Source organism: Nicotiana tomentosiformis, chromosome 3, assembly GCF_000390325.3.
Source record: "Nicotiana tomentosiformis chromosome 3, ASM39032v3, whole genome shotgun sequence".
NCBI lineage: Eukaryota > Viridiplantae > Streptophyta > Magnoliopsida > Solanales > Solanaceae > Nicotiana > Nicotiana tomentosiformis.
The window spans coordinates 76,735,641-76,754,869 of record NC_090814.1 but is presented as its reverse complement, the minus strand read 5'-3'; the positions used below and the strand labels follow the sequence as shown (position 1 = coordinate 76,754,869).

Below are 19,229 nucleotides of genomic sequence, written 5' to 3'. Positions count from 1 at the left end.
GAAATCTTGAGGGGAAAGGAGCTATCAAATCAAAGAGAAAAGATACGAATCTTACTAGTAATTTAACCTTCTTCTTTTTTTTTGTGCAGTGCTTTGGTCACTGTACTTGTGTACTGCCTTTAAACCAAATCGGGCTAATTAAGTTCATTCACACAGGTGGACCAAACATCATACCTGGAGTATCTTTTCAACTAATTATCAATATCTTTTCCATAGCACAATGACCAAACACTTTGATTTAATTAATACTGTTACTTGACCAACTACTCCAAGCAGATGTTATATGTAATAAATAGCATATCTTTAGCCTTTAGGTTTGCGATCTGATTACAATGTTGATAGGGATATTGTCTGTATTAATTCTATTAGAAGTTGGTTTGACCAAATAATTGCGTGAAAGTTTATAATTGAGATATCCTTTTCGCACTCTGTGCATGTCACCCCTCAGTTCATGTATATTAAAAATAAATTTTTATTTTTACTTATCACTTTACGCATATAAAGAGAAAAAAAAAAATTGTTGTACCCACAATATTTATTACTCATTTCAAATCCTTTTCTCAAATCCAATAAAATATGCATCAATTAATATGAGTATCATGATAAATTATGCGTTTCATTTATTATTTCTTAAGGGGCATGAAAAGTCAAAACGTGTCAAGTAAAAGTGAACCGAGGGGAGTACTCTTTTAGAATAGTAAGCCTTACTCGAAAATTCGGGCTTAGGATTTCTTTTCATTATCAGTCTTTCTATTATTAGGCACAATCTACTTTTTAATTTTCTGGAAGGGCAAGCATAGAGTAATTTTAACTTGTATTCCTCCAAACAGACATTAAAACAAGAATAAATACGACAATGCAAAAGACATCTATGTTATATGTTTCCAAAATCCTACTTAAGATAGAATCTGTCCTAGAGAAGCAAAACAGCATAGTCCAATTTTAACTTAATAATTTAAAATAAAGTGAATAGCATATTATAACTGGTTAAAATATATTAATTGTATAGAAATATATTACACTATTAGTATGTATAAATTAAAGGAATCTCTACAAAAATAACCGGTAGAGTTTAATAATTACTTTTTCTAACTGGTCGGTATCCATAAATAATGTATTAATTATACATAATTAAATAAAGATTATATCCCCTAGCTTATTTTAGTTAAGCGGTTGCGTGGGGACTATTTGGGTTGATTCTTTTAAATTTAAATTAAAATATAAAGGGTTGCTATATACGATGCCCTTTTGATGGAGGACAGAGGAGAAACAAGAAAAGGTTTGAACGTGTTTGTAGGGTTTAATAGCCTTCACTGGACTGGGTGTCGAATACCTAATACCCTAGCTGTTACTTTACAACAATAAATTATTTAAAAAAGGAAGAAAAAAACATAAAAAATATGAAATCCGGATCTCTTTTAAGTGGGAGCAGATACCATGCTGTTAATGATCTGTTATAAACTACGGAAGAAGCATTGCTTTATCCCTTATTTGATACTTATATTCTTTCATACTAAAACCTTTGGCACGCCAATTTAAATACGTAAACCTGCATTAAAGTTCAGTTGTAAAACTAAAATCATGTAACGCCTACGGCAGGACCTTAACATCCTACATTGGGTAAGATTGCCATAGCCCATTAACAATATTATTTAGTTATATGGCTTTTTTTTTTACAGGAGATAAGTAACTAAAGTACATGATATATTTGTAATGTCAGTTTCTTTTATTCAAATTGTAATTGAGATTATTTTCTCTATAAAAGGGCATCCAAAAATGTATATGGAAATATCTTGACCACTTCACTTCTTTGTCAGAAAATTGGGAAAAGAAAAATTGAAAAAAAAATGATCGGAATTTTTTTTCAACCAAAAGCTATTAGAGAGTTTTCAGCTTTTCTAAAACTTGAACACTACTCTCTAAACGTGTTTGGTTGAAAAGTCTGAAAAGTGAAAAGAAAAATAATCATTATTTTAACACTTTTTTCTTTCACACAAATAACTTAAAAAGCTCTTTATCTTTTTTGGTAGATTGGCCAGAGGGGTTAGAAAAAAAATAATGCAAGCATTAGCTTTGTGCTTGCTTGCTATATTTTTTTAATTATACAAGTAAAATTAATACAAGTATTTGTATAACTAGTACACGTATTAGTTGCACATTCTATTTGATATTATCCAATGTATAACTAATACATAGCAAACTATGGTATTAGCAATGCAAGAATTTTTAATAGTTGCACAAATATAGTTAAAGACATAACTACCCCTCAAATCTCTCAAAATCTATTCCAATTACTTTTCGTCATATTGTGATATTTTAATTAATTTTTTTCCCTTTGGCATTCTACTATAATCAAAATAATATCATATTTAATACTAAGTATGATTTTGAATTCGGTCAAAATATAAACTGAAGTTTTCTTTATTTGTTAAAAATCTACCCATTATTTTAATAATTGGTATTTTGTATTATATGTCATAGCAATTAAGTTTTCTTCTCTTTTACCTTTAATATTCCGATTAATTTTCTATTTTATTTTTGCTCTCCTGTAAAACAATGTTGTGTAGTGTACAAAGTTAAAGAATGTGGAGGGCATTTTTGTAAACAACTTATATTTTAAAAATTATGCAATGCTTTAATACACCAAATCAAACAGTGAATAAGAAATAATCTTGGCATAACTAATGTCAGTATTACTAATACCAGCATTACTAATATATCCGATTCATTTTTTTATATATAATTCACGCCTTTAGGTGGCGCTGGCCTTTATTGCAAACCAAAAGATTATACAAAAACATAGGGGGACTTTTGAGCCAAAACCTCCAGCAAATGCAACTGATTACAAATGGACAACATAGTAGAGACAAGGAAAAGTATATCCTGCTATACATTGTCTTGTAATCTAAGATAGATACAGCAAAAAATACCAGATCACTTAAAGAGGTTTTTCCTTTGTCTATGCCTTATTGACGCAATTTGAGCTTTATCAAGAACATAAGGGCCTATCGCATTCCTGGAAAGATTTTAGGATCATAAAAAAAATGTAACGACGGTCGTTTTGAGCATTTGCATTCCGTTTAGCTATTTAAAATTTTGAGCAGTATCGTATGATGTATTATTATTTGTGTGAATTGCCGGTTTTGATTTTCAGGTTTTCGAAAGTGATTTGGAAGAATGAATTTTATGTTTGAAGCTTTAAGTTGGAAAAGGTTGACCGAATGTTTACTCGTGTGTAAATGGCTCCAGAATGGAGTTTCGATAGTTCTGTTAACTCTGTTGGGTGATTTTGGACTTAGGAGCGTGACCGGATTATGATTTGGAAGTCCGTAGTTAAATTATGCTTGAAAATGCGAAAGTTAAAAATTTAGAAGTTTGACCGAGAGTGGACTTTGTGATTACCGGGCTCGGATTGGGATTCTGGGAGTTGGAATAGATCTGTTGTGTCATTTGTGACTTATGTGCAAAATTTGGGATCAATCGGAAGTGATTTGATAGGTTTCAGCATCGGATGTGAAAGTTAGAAGTTCAAAGTTTATTGATTTTGATTTGAAGTGTGATTCATCGTTTCGATATTGTTATGCGTGATTTGATGCCTCGAGTAGGTCTTTGTTATGATACGAGACTTGTTGGATAGTTCAAACGTGGTTCCGAGGGGCTCGGGCGTGTTTTGGATCAATTTCAGACCATTTCTCCTTCATATCGCATTGTTGGTTTCTGCTGAAGTCTGGTGCACTAAAGGTTCTTCGCGATTGCGGACTTGGAGGTGAGATCGCGTAATGGAAAATTTGAGCACATTATTTCTTCTTCTTCGCGTTCGCGAGTCCTCAGACGCGTTCGCGTAGGCTGCTGTTGTTTGTGCATCACGTTCGCTCAAGAACTCCCGCGTTTACGTAGTGGTTTGGAATGAGCTAGGAAGTGGCTGTTTCTTCTTTGCGTTCACATTGTATTTGTTGCGATCGCATAACTCAGATTAAGGTAACCATAGAGTTCACATGGGCTATTGCGCGATCGCGTAAGGTATTTTGTGAGGCTGCTGAGTTTGTTCTTCGCGATCGCGAAGAATGTCCAGCGATCACGTAAGGTATTCCTGTCCAGTGAATATAAAGTACACTATTACGGGGGTTTCGGCCATTTTTACATATTTGGAGATATGGAGCTCGGATTGAGGCGATTCTTGAAGCAATTTTTACCTTCTAGATTGGGGTAAGAGTTCTCTACTCATTTTTGATTTTATATCATGAATCTACCTTCGATTTTGGTATTTGATCGAGGGTTTCAAAAGAGAAATTGGGGTTTTTTGTCTAAACTTTCCTAAAGTGATTTTTGAGTTTAAAATATCGATTCAGAGTCGGATTTGAGTGAAATTAGTATGGTTGGACCCGTAATTGAATGGGTTGTTGGAATTTGTGAGTTTTTTCGGGTTTCGAGGTGCGGGTCCCTAGTTTGATTTTTTGGTTGACTTTGAGTTAATATGTAAAGATTCGAATTTTATCGATTGGGTTTGATTCCCTTGGCATTATTTGATGATTTTGAGTTATTTTTTTGCTAGCTTCAAGCTGTTCAGAGGATGATTCGAGAGGGATGGCACTTCTAGTATATCGATTTGGCTTGTTTGAAGTAAGTGTCTTGCCTAACTTTGTTGAAGAAATTTTTTTAACTAATTACTATTATTTGCTACATGCAGGGGTGATACATATATGAGGTGACGAGCGTATATGTATGTGCCAGGGTTAATCATGTTCGGGGGTAAATTATACTATAAATTGTGCCATGTAGAATTACGTGACCTTCTTGCTTACTTAACTTCTAGATTACTAAGAATATGGAATTAGATGTTAGGAACCAAGATTTAGTTTATTATTATAACTTGATTAAAATTTGACGGTATTTTGAGAAATATTGATGTGTCTAATTCGGTAATCATTATGCTTAATCACTAATACATTTCTACGACCGTTATTCTTGAGATAATAGATTCTATGCTTGAGTTGTAGATTATTTTTTTTTAGATTTGATGAAATACTTGGACAATAAGGTTCTTGAGGGTTTATTGAACTATTGTTGGCTTGAAAGTTGTGATTGAGGTACATTTGGAATATTCGTATAACCACTCTCCTTGATGTTATTTATGCATCCTACCTTTATTGTCTTTGATATACATATGCTTGGTGAGGAAGAGTGTAAAGCACGAAGGGTGATGCCGTTCCATTACATATATATTATTATGTGAGGGAGAGTGTAAAGCACGAAGGGTGATGCCATGCCATATCATATATTTTATCATATGAAGAAAAGTGTAAAGCACGAAGGGTGATGCCGTGCCATATCATATATTTTATCATGTGAAGAAAAGTGTAAAGCACGAAGGGTGATGCCGTGCTATTTCATTTGAGAGTAAAAGCATGAAGGGTGATGCCGTGCCATTTCATTTATATTATCCTAATCTCATTTACATTATCATGTGAGGATGAGAGTAAAATCACGAAGGGTGATGCTGTGCCATTTTATTTATATCACCATGTCTTTATATTATCATGAGTTCATGGCGCAAATGGTGTTTTCGTGCAGGCGAGGACGAGGGACATGTCATATGTTGTGATATCCTTTCCTTGTGTGTACATTCATGCTTGTACCTAGAGTTATTACTGTTTCACCCATGTTATCTACGTGCATTGTCGTTGTTGTTCTGTCTTTGTCCTCTATCTCGATTGTTGTTGTGATGTCCATGGCTTCTATCTGTTTAACTGCAAATATCATGCCTCATTTTCTACTATTATATCTACATCCATGTCGTTTCTATTTTGTTACACTTTAGTATAAGCCTTCTACCATGTTAGTCATTCATGCATCTATTTTTTTAGCTTATAAAGATCACGCTTTCCCTTCTTATTTGTTATATCTACATCTATGCCTTCTACTATGCTAGTTAGGTGAAATTATGTTCTTCTTTTCTAATTGATATCATCATTCTTATGCCTCCTACCTAGTCTATTACTGTTGTCCATCTGTACTGCCTTGTTCATCATTGCTACCTGTGTATTTCCTACCTTGTCATTATTGTTATTGACATTTCTTTCACCTGGTGGTTCTGTTATACGTATAGTTGGTGAGGATGAAATAAATGTACAAAGGGTATTGCAGTGCCATTTGATTTGTTGGTTATCGCTCTAAGAAGAGGATTGGTAGTGATATTGAGGAATATTAATTGTGGTTCTTCTAGAAATCATCTACCGCTTCACATATTTGTTTCTTGTAATCTATTCTGTTATATTCTAGTATTGTTCTATTGCTAGTCTTCTGCACATGTTATATCAGTGAGTATCTTTTAACTAAAAAGCCTCGTTACTATTTCACCTAAGTTAGTCAAGATACTTACTGAGTATGTATGGTCGGTTGTACTCATACTACACTTCTGCACCTTGTGTGTAAATTTTGGAGCGGAGCTGCGGTGGATGTCGGGGGCTGACTCTGAAGATGTTCGTGCCTTCCAGATGTGGCTACCACTTGTCCCTGGGTAGTTCTAGAGTTGAATTCTGTTTATGTACCTTTCAAACATAAGTTGTATTTATTTCATATCCGTTTTTGCAATAATCCAGTCTTAGTAGCTCATATCTTGTACTACAAGTCCTTGGAATATTGTATGAAAAAAAATTCAAATATATCATTTGTTGATCACCTTTATTTTATTAGAATTGTGTTAATTGTTATTGGCTGACCTAACATATCGGGTTAGGTGCTATCATGACTAGTGAATTTTGGGTCATGACAAAAACCGCTACTATGTCTTCAATATTGTATTTGGCAAGGGCATCGGCAACTTGATTTGCCTCTCTATACCAATGTTGAATAACACAATTAGCCTGCAAAATAATTCTTCTAATCTCCATGATAGTTTCCTGCATTTGCCACACGAATTTTGCATTGCCTTTTATCATATTAACCACACAAATTTTGCATTGCCTTTTATCATATTAAACACTATTCTTATACCCCTACCAAACGACCCCTACATTCTCTACTTGGCACCCCGTCCCTTTAAAAAACTAGATTTGATATCTACTTGGCACCCCGTCCCTTTTTTGCTTAGTCTATTTAAAAAAGAAAAGCATTTTTCTATAATTAGTTAGTTTATCCTTAATGACACATCCTTATAGGAATAACAAAACATGTTTAATACCACATATGATTCAACGGGTACTTCATGCCTAATATGTCTTCTTTTTTTTGTTAAAAAGGAGTAATATATTACTCAAATAACTAGTTATTAAGACTATTACAGACTGAAGTGTTCATGTTACTTAGAGCATAATTGCTTTCAAAGCGGGCCAAAATATTACAAGTACTAGCTGAAATTATTCTAACAAAAGTTGTTCTAATCTTTTCTGCTTCTAAACTAAGATAAATAAAATGAAACTAAGCTAGGGATAAATGTTTAAATATACCATTACTCAAGATAAAGAAAACTTCAAACCAAACATATAGCTGGTTACAAGATAGAATAGAGATAGTAGTATATTTACTATTACTTGCTTAGAAACACACAAGCACAGGGGGAGATTGCTAATGATTGGAGTGCCTTCACTTAATAGTTCTTGTTCCTTTTCTCCTGTCAAAACATACTTTTAAAAAAAAGTCTACTCCTGCATAAACCATGGAATTCATATTGGTGGAAACAGATAAGTTCAACTGTTGAAGTGTGCGTGCTACGGAACAAACACTCCACAGATGTGAACATCGTCGTCCCCCCCCCCCCCCCCCCCAAAAAAAAAACCCCACGCTAGGTTACATTGAAAAGAGCACTAATTATAACTAAAAGCTTTTAAAACCTTTCGTATGTAAAGTATATCAGTATAAGCTAAATCTGATTGGAAAATAAACTTCATTTTCTTGAGCACAATTTTTTGGATTAATTAACCAATCTTCTTCGGATGGTTATGACCAATTATTTGTTAGAAAATCTGTACATCTATTTGCCTCCTTCCAAATGTGTTGAATCGTGGTTGTATTCACATCATACAGATATTTGTGGTCTTCAACAATTGTCCTAAGAGGATTACATTGCATATCTTAGCTTCTTCTTTGACTAGTTTGACATTCAACAATATACATGAGCATCTGCTTATTAGTTAAGTTATACTAATATTTTTTAGAGGAACTTGGAAATCAAAACAAGATTAATTGCTCACTTCATGTCTAAAGAAGATCATGAGCAAATTGGTGAATGGTCAATTGTGACATGAGAACAAAGTACATTTAAGTATCCATTAGCATCTTCTATATATCTGCATACTGATAGATTGCATCAAAAATAGTATAAAGAGCTCAACTGATAGTCAAATTCAGAAGTAAAAGCAGAAAATCTTTTTTTCTCAATGCTTTATTGATCAACTGATTTCCGACTTTTTGTTATAATAGTATAACATGGAAATCAGAATTTGTCTAAACTACAAGAAGATGGATTTTTTTTATTGTCCGTCAAGATATTTTTCCCTTAAAGAAAAGATATATAGAGGAGGGAGGGATTCACCGCATCACACTATTAATTAAAGCTGCAATAATGCATTCTCTACAAACAATACAGTCTTATATGGCAACGGTTCTGAGTATTGAATTCTGACCATGTACGTGTTAAATGCTAAAGCATTGTAAGATGAATGCAGCTGCATGGTTTGTTACTAGTTGTAATAACTCGAGAACTACAAGTCCACATTGATTAAATCAATCACTTTTTGTTGCAATGCCTGGTGATCAATGTTGTTCTTATCGCACACCTGCAGGAGGATATATGCATGATTAATTTATTAAAGAAGGTAATTAGATTACGAAACCAATTTACAAGAAACATATTAAGAAAGCATGAAAGAAAATTTTCTCCAATTATCTGAGTTTATCCTATGCTAATTTATAGGATAAAGAACTTTTACATTATTAAATTTAACCGGTTATTACATATGTTACAGGTTAACCAAACCTGATAGTATAATTCCTTACACCTAATTCACAAAATATGATTAGATCTTTATTTCAATACATATATATACAGTAGTACCTCGATCTGAATTGTGTGCAGTGACCTTTGATTCACTTTTGCAGAGACACAACTGACGACATTAATCCCTTGTTTCAGAAGCTCCCTCAGCACTCTTGAAAGGGGAAAACATTGCGCTTTACAGTCAACGCTGATCAAGATCTCTATGCCACCCTGCAGGCAGGGGCTTACCGTGACACAATCTGGAGAAACTGTGAAATTATTTGATCTTATTGAATTGGGTAAGGACGACTTAATTAGCAAGTCTCTCCGTTTCTCCAATTCCTTCATGTTTGCTTGCATTTCTTTTATATAATTCACAGCTTCATGCATGTGGTCCGATACCGAACGCTTGCCCTATATATATATATATATATATATATAAACACAAATAACTCAGAATAGTTTAACCAATTCCAAGATTAAATTTAATTAATCCCTTAGAGCATACAAGATATCCCAAGGTGGAATTCATCTAGAAGCTAGAACAAATGATATTTTCATTATATTAAGAAGACTAGTTAAGGTTATGATATAGTAACTAACAAGAAAACACCATATATGTGTGTCTGTGTGTTTAATAATATTACCTTGACATATTGCAGAGGAAGAAGAGAACGGAGGGAAGAGTAAAGGGCAGACATTTCTCGTCTTCTTTGACGTTCGATATCTCTATGCATAATTCTTCTAAGCTTGAAATCATCAGGAGTAGCAGCAGCGGCAGCAGTTTCATCTTTCTTATCTGGAATATTATTATCAGTAGTACCTAATATTCTTTTGGGTAGTCTCTTATTGACCTGGGAATTATTGTTAATATAATTTAAAGGATCATGAGTACGTGTCTCCAGAGAAGCATAATCCATAACCAGATCTTGGGAGATCTTGCTTTGTTGGCAAGGATTAGAGAAAATCTGAAACATCAACTCATCACTTTCTTGTAAAGAATACATATTATAACACTATTTATCCTTCTTCTTCTTCTTCTTTCTTCAGTTGAAGAAGTTTTCCAGCTCTTTTCTGCTAGAGGTGATATGTATTTATATATGAAGTAATGGAGATATATATAATTGTAATAATAAAGAAGGGAAGATAGGTTTGTTAGGATTGCGTGATCTTTTAATGGTCCTTAAGAAGCCATGATTGTCTGCCTTGTCTCCATAAACAAGTAGAGGTAAGGACTGACCTCATCAGTACCAAATTTTTATTAAAGCTATATTTTGGTCCTATAGTTTATTTATTTAATCCATACTGTCTACTGTAAATTATTTATAATTGCAACCCCACCATTGTGGTCTCTGTGCACAAATTCAGGAATTGTCTCCAAAGTTAACAAGAAATTGTTTTGTGTCCCAAATGCCCTTGACTAGAAATATATTAACTAATGAAGAGTCTTTTTGTTTTATTGCTAATAAATACTTTTGATCGAGTACGAAGTTTAAGAAAGAATGAAGAATTTTTTAATTTGTGATCTTAAACAAGTCAAAAAAAAAAATTCAGAGTATTTGTGTGGTTATTAAAGTTTCTCATTAATGGTAGAATTGAAAGTTTAAGCTAAATTGTTTCTAAATTTAGAAATGGGTCATTTTTTTTAGATCAGACCAAAAAGAGAATAGGTTCACATAAACTGGAACGGAGGGAGTAGTAATGAAGAGTCGAACAATTCCATTTACAACAAATCTAAATTAATTTAGATGAACTAAATTGGGAACAGTTTTTATTCTAGTATATATGTGGCATATCATAACTTAAGATTTCACATTAGAATGGAAAGTATAATTCTCTAACCGCTAACAGGTGGGATATATACGATGATCATATATATATATATATATATATATATATATATATATATATATATATATATATATATATATGTTCTTTCCAAGAATGAGTGTGTATACTATGCGGATACTTTTACTAAATAATATTATAGTCTTCACATTTTCTACAATATGTAAGTCAAAACAAAGAAATATAAAAGCTTAACGTACTTGAAACACTTTTTTTTTCCAGCCTAGGTAAATTTTCAGAGAGATTATTAATTAGAGCTGCAAAGATATCTAGCTTTTGCTATGGGCTTCTAGCTATGTTTGCATTGAAGCACGTTTTAACCATCAGCGACAGCTTGAAAGTGTCCTTTTAAATGACACTCCTATACTTTTTGTTGTTGTCCTCTTTCCTCAATCAGAAATGTGTACTCAGTCCTTGAAATTTTATATTTTTGATACAGTAATATTTGGAAAGTATCGAACGGTAATGGGTACACGTTTTCAAAGATTAGACCAAACACATGTTTTTACCTAAGGAAGAAGAAAGTATAAAGGGGCATTCTATAGGCATTGCACAATTAATGTTCTACCACATGGCAAACTTTCAGCTTTTAATTTAGTTTAGTGGGCGCATATTTTATTTACCTAAAAATGTTGACAAAAAACTCACAAATCGTTAACAACTAGATTAGGCCCCTTTTTAAGATTAAAATATTTGAATTTAAATACATATTTGATTATTAAGTCTCTGAAATATGAACAGTGGACAATTTATTACTACTATTAATAAGAGAGAAAGAGAGGTGCCTCCGGATAAAAATGAGGTGCATCCGCTGCAATTCGGGTCAGAGGGTATTTTTATAATTATATAAAAATAAAATGATTCGATTGGCTGACAAATATAGTTATTGTAGCTGCCGTTTAAATTTTTGTGTGTGTTGATCAATATGTCTCTGGAATTAACTCTTTGAAAGTAAGGTGTGTCATAGACCAACTTAGCCCTTGATTCTGACACGCGTAAAATTTTTAACTTCTAAGTGGACCCCACTCTTTTCAGTGCTAATAAATGGGCATGCTTTCCTTACAAATTCATTTTGTATTGTGGCTAACGGGGTACTACTAAGGCTTAAAACCAATTAGAAACAACTTTAGGAAATAGGAATCCAAGAAAGCTTTTTGCAGTCTTTTGAGTCAAATTCGTAGTTCAAACTTGGAAATTAAAACATGGAAGCTTTTAAACAAGTCCCAAAATTGTGTGCCAATCTTGACAACCTATAGATTTGACTTCTCCGATTTATTATACAGATATTTTTCTTACTATTCAAATTAAAAAGTAACAAAATCTGGATATGTTACTGGGATAACTATGCAAATACTCATTGGACTTCAAACCAGTTATATATTATTTTAACAAGAATTCCAGTTATATATTCATTTAACAAGAAAATAATAGTATTTGTTAAATGAATGGGATAACTGGTTTCTAATATAAGAAGTTTCTAAACGTAGAAGAAGAAGAAGAACTCTTCAAGATGGATAATTTGTTAGATGTCAATTGTCATGACCTGCAACTAAATAAGAAAAAAGCAGATTCAAAAACTCACGAAAAACACAACATATTGCTGGTAGCCATATTACGCAAAAAGGTACAATGATAAGAAACTTTACAATCATTTGAGCAACATGTGTAGCACACCCTTGCACAGAAAGTTTATGTGTAAAATAAAAAAAAAATCTTAGTTTTACCATAAAACTAAAAGAAAATTTGGTGTAAATGTACAATATGAATAAACTGTTGTAATGCTTTTTTTAATTAAAAAAAATATCTGCTAGCTAAATTTTCTATGCATATATACGTGCAACAAGTATAAAAATGTTTAAGTTAAACTTTAATAGAAATGATACTATGTAAAGATTTGGGGTTGCTAATAGGAATATAGTTTGTAAAGTTGTTAAAAAATAGTTACAATTAAAAAATGCAACAAGGCAATTGAAAATAGGCCACATAAACTCCACAAAATTTTCATTGAAGCGCGCAAATAAAATTTTAGGACAATGTCTTGTGAGAAAAAATTAAAAGAAGTACCGGATTTTCTTAAACTTTTATTGTATTTGTATGGTGGAGGAACATATTCTAAAAGTATCAGATTAAAGTGTTAGAATTGTCTGTACAAAATTTGGAAATCCAATATTCCCTAGCCAAATTAAAATCAAATATGCATAAAATTTTGATGAATGAAAAATGACATTGTATAAAAGGAGGAATTGCCGAAAAATATGACAATCTTAATGTATTAAATGCTCATTTACATTTCTCAGTCATTGCCTACTTGCGTTTAGATAATGATGCTTAGAATTTGCTTCAGTTAATTTGATAAATTGTTATGAATAATTAGTTAATATAAAAAATTATTTCCCTCACCACATTTTACTGAGTAGCTTTAAAAGCCTTTTATATTGTACTAGAGGATTATTAATTATAAACTATTACAGTTAGAATCGAAAGGATAACACAGTGTATAATAAAATAATATAATTTTGTTTACGTTGTGAGTTCGAGTCACCCCAAGAGCAAGGTAGGGAGTTCTTGGAGGGAGGGAGCCGGGGGTCTATCGGAAACAATCTCTCTACCCCAGGGTAGAGGTAAGGTCTGCGTACAAACTACCCTCTCCAGACTCCACTAGTGGGATTATACTGGGTTATTGTTGTTGTTGTTGTTGTTGTATAAATAAAAAATTAAATATTATCTATATATATATATATATATATATATATATATATCTATATTAAAAGCACGAAAGCTCTATCGAAATATCGTTCGCCTTTTATATATATATATATATATATATATATATATATATATATATATATATATATATATATCTATATTAAAAGCACGAAAGCTCTATCGAAATATCGTTCGCCTTTTTTACCCTTTAATATTAAATTTCACGCTAGACAAAATCGTAATTTAATTATTTCTTTAATATTTAGGACTTTAAAATCAAATAAAATTTTGATTTTAAGATCTTTCCTTATTTTAATAAGATTTTACATCCTTTCCTAGAATTTAGGAGTTTAGGAATTTAAAGTTTTATTGCATTTGTCGTAAGCTTTCAAAGTTTATTAGGAGTTTAAATAGGAATTTCATAATTATTAGGACGAAAATATTCTTAATATATAGAGGTACCAAATTACTGCACTTTGGAATATAAAATCCTAATTGGTGTAGATATTTGCTCCAACGTCAAGATTTCAAGTGTTTGTTTTATGTATCGGTTTGGTTATAAGAGAGGATATTTTGATGGCTTCATATTAGTTGGAAGAAAATAAAAGGAGGTGTTAACGATACTTTTTGAAGATTCCATATATATATATATATATGTTAATACTAATAGGTCCAAGAAACATGAATTGGAATTAGATAAGAAATTTAACACCGAATATCAAAGAAGTCTTGCTAAAATTTGTCAATTGTTCATCAAAAACTGCAGGCTAGAAGTTACGACGAAAAGGTCCTGATAAATTGGCTCTTTTGTTGTTCCAAGTATATGAGCATCTAGTAGATTATACAAAAAAATTCTAAATACTGTCTGAAATAAAATAGACAGAATACAAATACAAAAAGAGGCACTAGTTGCTGCAGAACGACTCAGAAAGGCAGCTCACCACTAAGCCTTGAGATAACGTAGGTACGCGCCGGTAGGACCACCTATAGCACCTATCTCAGGTCCTGCACAAAAAGTACAGCAAGCGTAGTATGAGTACGTAAACAATGTGTGCCCAGTAAGTATCAAGTCTAAACTCGAAGAAGTAGTGACGAGAGCTCGACTTTGACACTCACTATGGGTCAATAATATTAAAAATAGAAACATTTAAATAGACATGATTTATATGAACAACAATAATTTTCTTAACAAGCAGAATTAATTAATTCTTTAAATTTCAATAATTTTCAATTTATCGATTAGCTTCACAAGCTGCAACAAAATATCAAGGTATCGTGTAATTATTCTTATTAGGCACGATTTCTTCCGAGGTCGTTCGGCCCAGTCCAGAGTGTCGTGTACACTACCGAGGGACATGTGGCACGATCCATAGATGCATCTATACTTCCGAGGCATTCGGCCCGCTCCACAAGAAAGGAGGACATTATCTTATGAACCTCCGAAATGAGAAGTTATTATAAATCTAACACATAAGGATGTACAATTTCTATTAACAGTTAAATAATTTGCATAAAATTCAAGTATGTAAAATGTCGGTCTTTTACTGTTTCCTCTAACAATTTACAATATAATTCCAGTATTTTAATTAAATAGGGGATACAATTATCACAAGTAATTCATGATTTGAGTCCTAAACTACCCGGACATAGCATAATTAGTAGTTACGCACGGACTCTTGTCACCTTGTGTGTATGTAGTCCCCCATAATTAGCAATAATTATTAATTTAAATCATCTATGGGGTAAATTCCCTCTTACAAGGTTAGACAAGAGATTTACCTTGTCTCAAAGTCATCACAACTTCGCGTTAAAGTCTCAATTCGATGCCGAAAATATGAAATTATCCAAATGTTATGCAAAATAATTAATACATGCTCAATAATTCAAAATTAGACTATTAAATTAATTATCCGACCCAAACTTGTAAAATTCCTAAAATTTACCCCGGACCCACGTTCTCGGATTTCGAAAATTTTCGGAGAAAATCATTACCCATAATCTCAAGAACTCAAATATACAATTTTCATCCAATTCCATAACTATTTTCATGGTTAAAATCTTATTTTTATAAAAATCTAGATTTTTCATCTAAACCCTTGATTTTCGCGATTTACAGGTTATAATATATGCATAGTCTATGTATTTAACTCAAAGTGTGTAGAATTAACTTACCTCCAAGTTGCTAGTTGAAATCCTCTCTCGGAAAGCTCTAAAATAGCCCAAAAACGGAGAAAAATGGGCTAAAATGGTTGTTTTTCCGTTATTTAAACGATCTGTCCAAACAACCCTCTCGCTTTTGTGACTCGTAAGCCATTTCTGCGGCTCCGCATCTGCAGAAATGCCCTCACAGATGCGGCTTTCTCCCTTAGCCGGCTCGCCCGCTTCTGCGGTCAGCAGTTCGCACCTGCGAGACCGCTTCTGCGGTCAAACGCAGCACCTGTGCCCTTCCCCGCTTTTGCGGTCCGTGCCTTCGCACCTGCGCCTTCGCAGATGCGGTTCATGGCTCACTTCTGCGGTGCCCAATGACCCCTCCTCTTCTTCGCACCTGCGACTACCTCTGTACCAGAAGCAGAAAGCTTCAGCTTTTCTCCCAAGTCCAAAATTGGTTCGAGCCTCGTTCGGTTAACACCTGAGGCCCCCGGTGTTATCACCTAGGCTGATGGGCTGTGACGAGTGCCCGAGTGCTACCTATCGAATACCCCTAAGCATATGTCTAAGATATAAACATGAAATAAGTGTAGGTCATGCCTAACGTCTGGAAATAAACTACTGATTCATATGAACAACATACGTGAGAAATAATGCCCAAAAGACATACATACATATATATACGGTAGGGCGAGCCGACAAGGCCACATACTATCTAACTATACATGACTGTCTACAGACCTCTAAACTGTATAGAGGACGGGACTGGACCCCGTCATACCCATATGTATACAAAAGTATCGTACCAAAACTCAATAGCAGCTCCGGATCAAATGGAGCACACCAACTCTCGCTGAGCAATGATCCTAAGATGGAGGACCATCAGCATGTCTACCTACAACTGCAGCATGAAACGCAGACCCCAGGTAATAGGGGCGTCAGTACGAATAATATACCGAGTATATAAGGCATAAAAATTAGTATATAATAGACATGAAAGAAACATGGAGTAAAGAACTCAACCTGTAAGACTGAATAGCTTTGTGAATCATGAAAATATTTATAATGTCATGTGTATGCGTATAAATGTCATATAATGCATAGGTATATGCGTACATAACATCATCAAGCCTCTGAGGGTATCCCATCATATCATCTCAGCCTCTGTAGGCAAAATCATAAACGTTAGGTGGTGGTGGTGCGTATATAACGCCATAACCTTTCTCCATATCCCATATATATATAATATACACGTATATAACACCATGTGATCATGGGTCAATGTACATGTATAAATGAATGCAATGCATAAGGAAGTAAGTCAATAAGATCTCTTGGAATGTCATAAAATCAATATGCCTTCGAATAAACTTTAGCAACTTACGTATTTTTCTGAGACCCATGAATAGAAGATATAATAATATGACACATGGGGAATCAAGAACATAGGTACCCCTAGTATTTCTATGAATAGAGTCATTTATGAAAGTTGTACGTTTGCTCGTTTTGTTTGTATCATATGGATCATGCCAAAAAGAAAGAATGGATAGCCTTAATATACCTCAAGTTGTCAATGCAACTCAACAACAAGCTTACGACAACTAGCGCGCCAACCTTATAACAAAGAAATACATGTACAACTTAGATGGCGGTGGTATATCATGTATCTCAAATGATAACTCGATTCTAAAATAAAACGGGCAGCATTTTCCTGATTTCACTGCTCCCTTAAGCCTACTATAGGCGAGATACAAACACAATACAATAAACAGTTCAAAAACAACCCAACTACAATTCGGGACCTTCAATACAACAAAACCCCCAATTATACCATAACATACCCAATCAATAAGTTATCAATTAACCTGAAATTGCAACAATAAGTGACCAGCCTACTACATGTGGTATTTCTCCACGCCCTTCATCCTTCCAAACTCCATAAATCAGTAGCACAGTAAGCTAACACGAGGGGACTACAAAATAGTCCACTAAAAGTGAAATAAATCGAACTCGCGACTTCTGATCATCGTCCCGCGAGTTCTAAATATTCAGAAAAGAATTTGTCAACCTTCCTTGATATTTAGACACTTAAATACAGAAATTAGAAATTTTATTAACTATTAAATACATTCCAAAACTCAAACTACAAATAAAAAGAGAGGCTATATAGTGATACTTACGTCGTAGGGATCGTTCTGATGTTATCGCTTCTCGATTTCGTACCCGGGATGTTAGTATTCTTTGAAAAACACTACTAGAGAGCTCAAGGACAAGTTCTATGGTCGGGTTCTATGTGAAAATGAAGATAGAGAGGCGAGTTAAGACATATATATCAACTTTTGAAAAGTCAAAGAGGTGCTAGCTTGGCACCCTCTCATTCGCCCATCTTCTGACACTTATATCTTTTTATCCGAATGTTGTATGAAAAAATAGTTAAGAGCGCTGGAAACTAAATTCCAAGACCTTAAATGTGATATATAATATGTCGCAAAAAGACCTCATATAGCACACGAAATTTATTTCTCAAAACGCTGTGTTACAAGGCAAATCCTTAGTCGGTTTTTCCGCAACTTAAATCCGATTTTTCCCAAACTTTATATTTTCTATCCAAACATCATATATAATCATATTATGACTTTAAAATAATTTAAATAATGATTAACAAGTCTCATATTCATTATATGTCACCTTGGGACGCACAGGGTGTAACAATCTTCCCCCCATAGAAACATTCGCCTTCGAATGTTAAACTCCCAGAGATTTAAAGAAATTTTTAGCAGAGTCTCCTCTATAACGGTACTACTACCAACCTGTAAGACAGAAAACCCAACAACACGAAGCCACACAAGGCCACAATCATTAATAACACCAATGGCCTCACATGACCATTGACAATAACTAACATAAGAATCAAGTACCATATACATACATAAAGGTTTTGATGACTCAATCCAATCCTCTTCTGGAAGCGGAAACAAGTGAGGATACCTAGACTTCATATCTTCTTCAACTTCCCAAGTCACCTCCTCCACATTCTTGTTTCTCCAAAGTACTTTAACTGAAACTACGTCCTTAGTTCTTAATCTTTGAACTTGTCTATCTAGTACAACAATGGGAGCTTCCTCATATGATAGTTGCTCTGTGACCTGAACATCGTCAACTGGAATGATTCTAGAAGGATCTCCAATACACTTGCAGAGCATAGACACATGAAAGACTGGATGTACAGACTCCAATTTGGAAGGCAAGTCTAACTCATATGCTACTTGGCCTACTCTGCGTATAATCTTATAAGGTCCAATGTACCGAGGGCTAAGATTTCCTTTCTTACCAAATCGCATAACACCTTTCATCCGTGATACCTTTAGGAATACCCAGATATCTACCTTAAACTCCAAATCTCGGCGTCAATTATCTGCATAGGACTTCTGACGAATCTGAGATATTAATAACCTTTCCATTATAAGCTTAATCTTCTCAATTGCCTGCTGTAGCAACTCTGGTCCTACTAACTTAGTTTCCCCAATCTCGAACCATCCTATAGGAGACCTAT

General features: G+C 33.7%; 1 protein-coding gene across 1 annotated transcript; it reads right to left on the bottom strand.

Moving 5' to 3' along the window:
* Positions 1-8,349: 8,349 nt before the first annotated feature.
* LOC104115600 (transcription factor bHLH118-like) lies at positions 8,350-10,200 on the bottom strand. The gene is made up of 3 exons (XM_009626270.4): positions 9,622-10,200; positions 9,053-9,388; positions 8,350-8,774 (listed from the first exon to the last, which is right to left on the bottom strand). The coding sequence occupies exons 1-3, from the start codon at positions 9,979-9,981 to the stop codon at positions 8,700-8,702; spliced, it is 771 nt and encodes a 256-aa protein (XP_009624565.1). The 5' UTR covers positions 9,982-10,200; the 3' UTR covers positions 8,350-8,699.
* Positions 10,201-19,229: the final 9,029 nt, after the last annotated feature.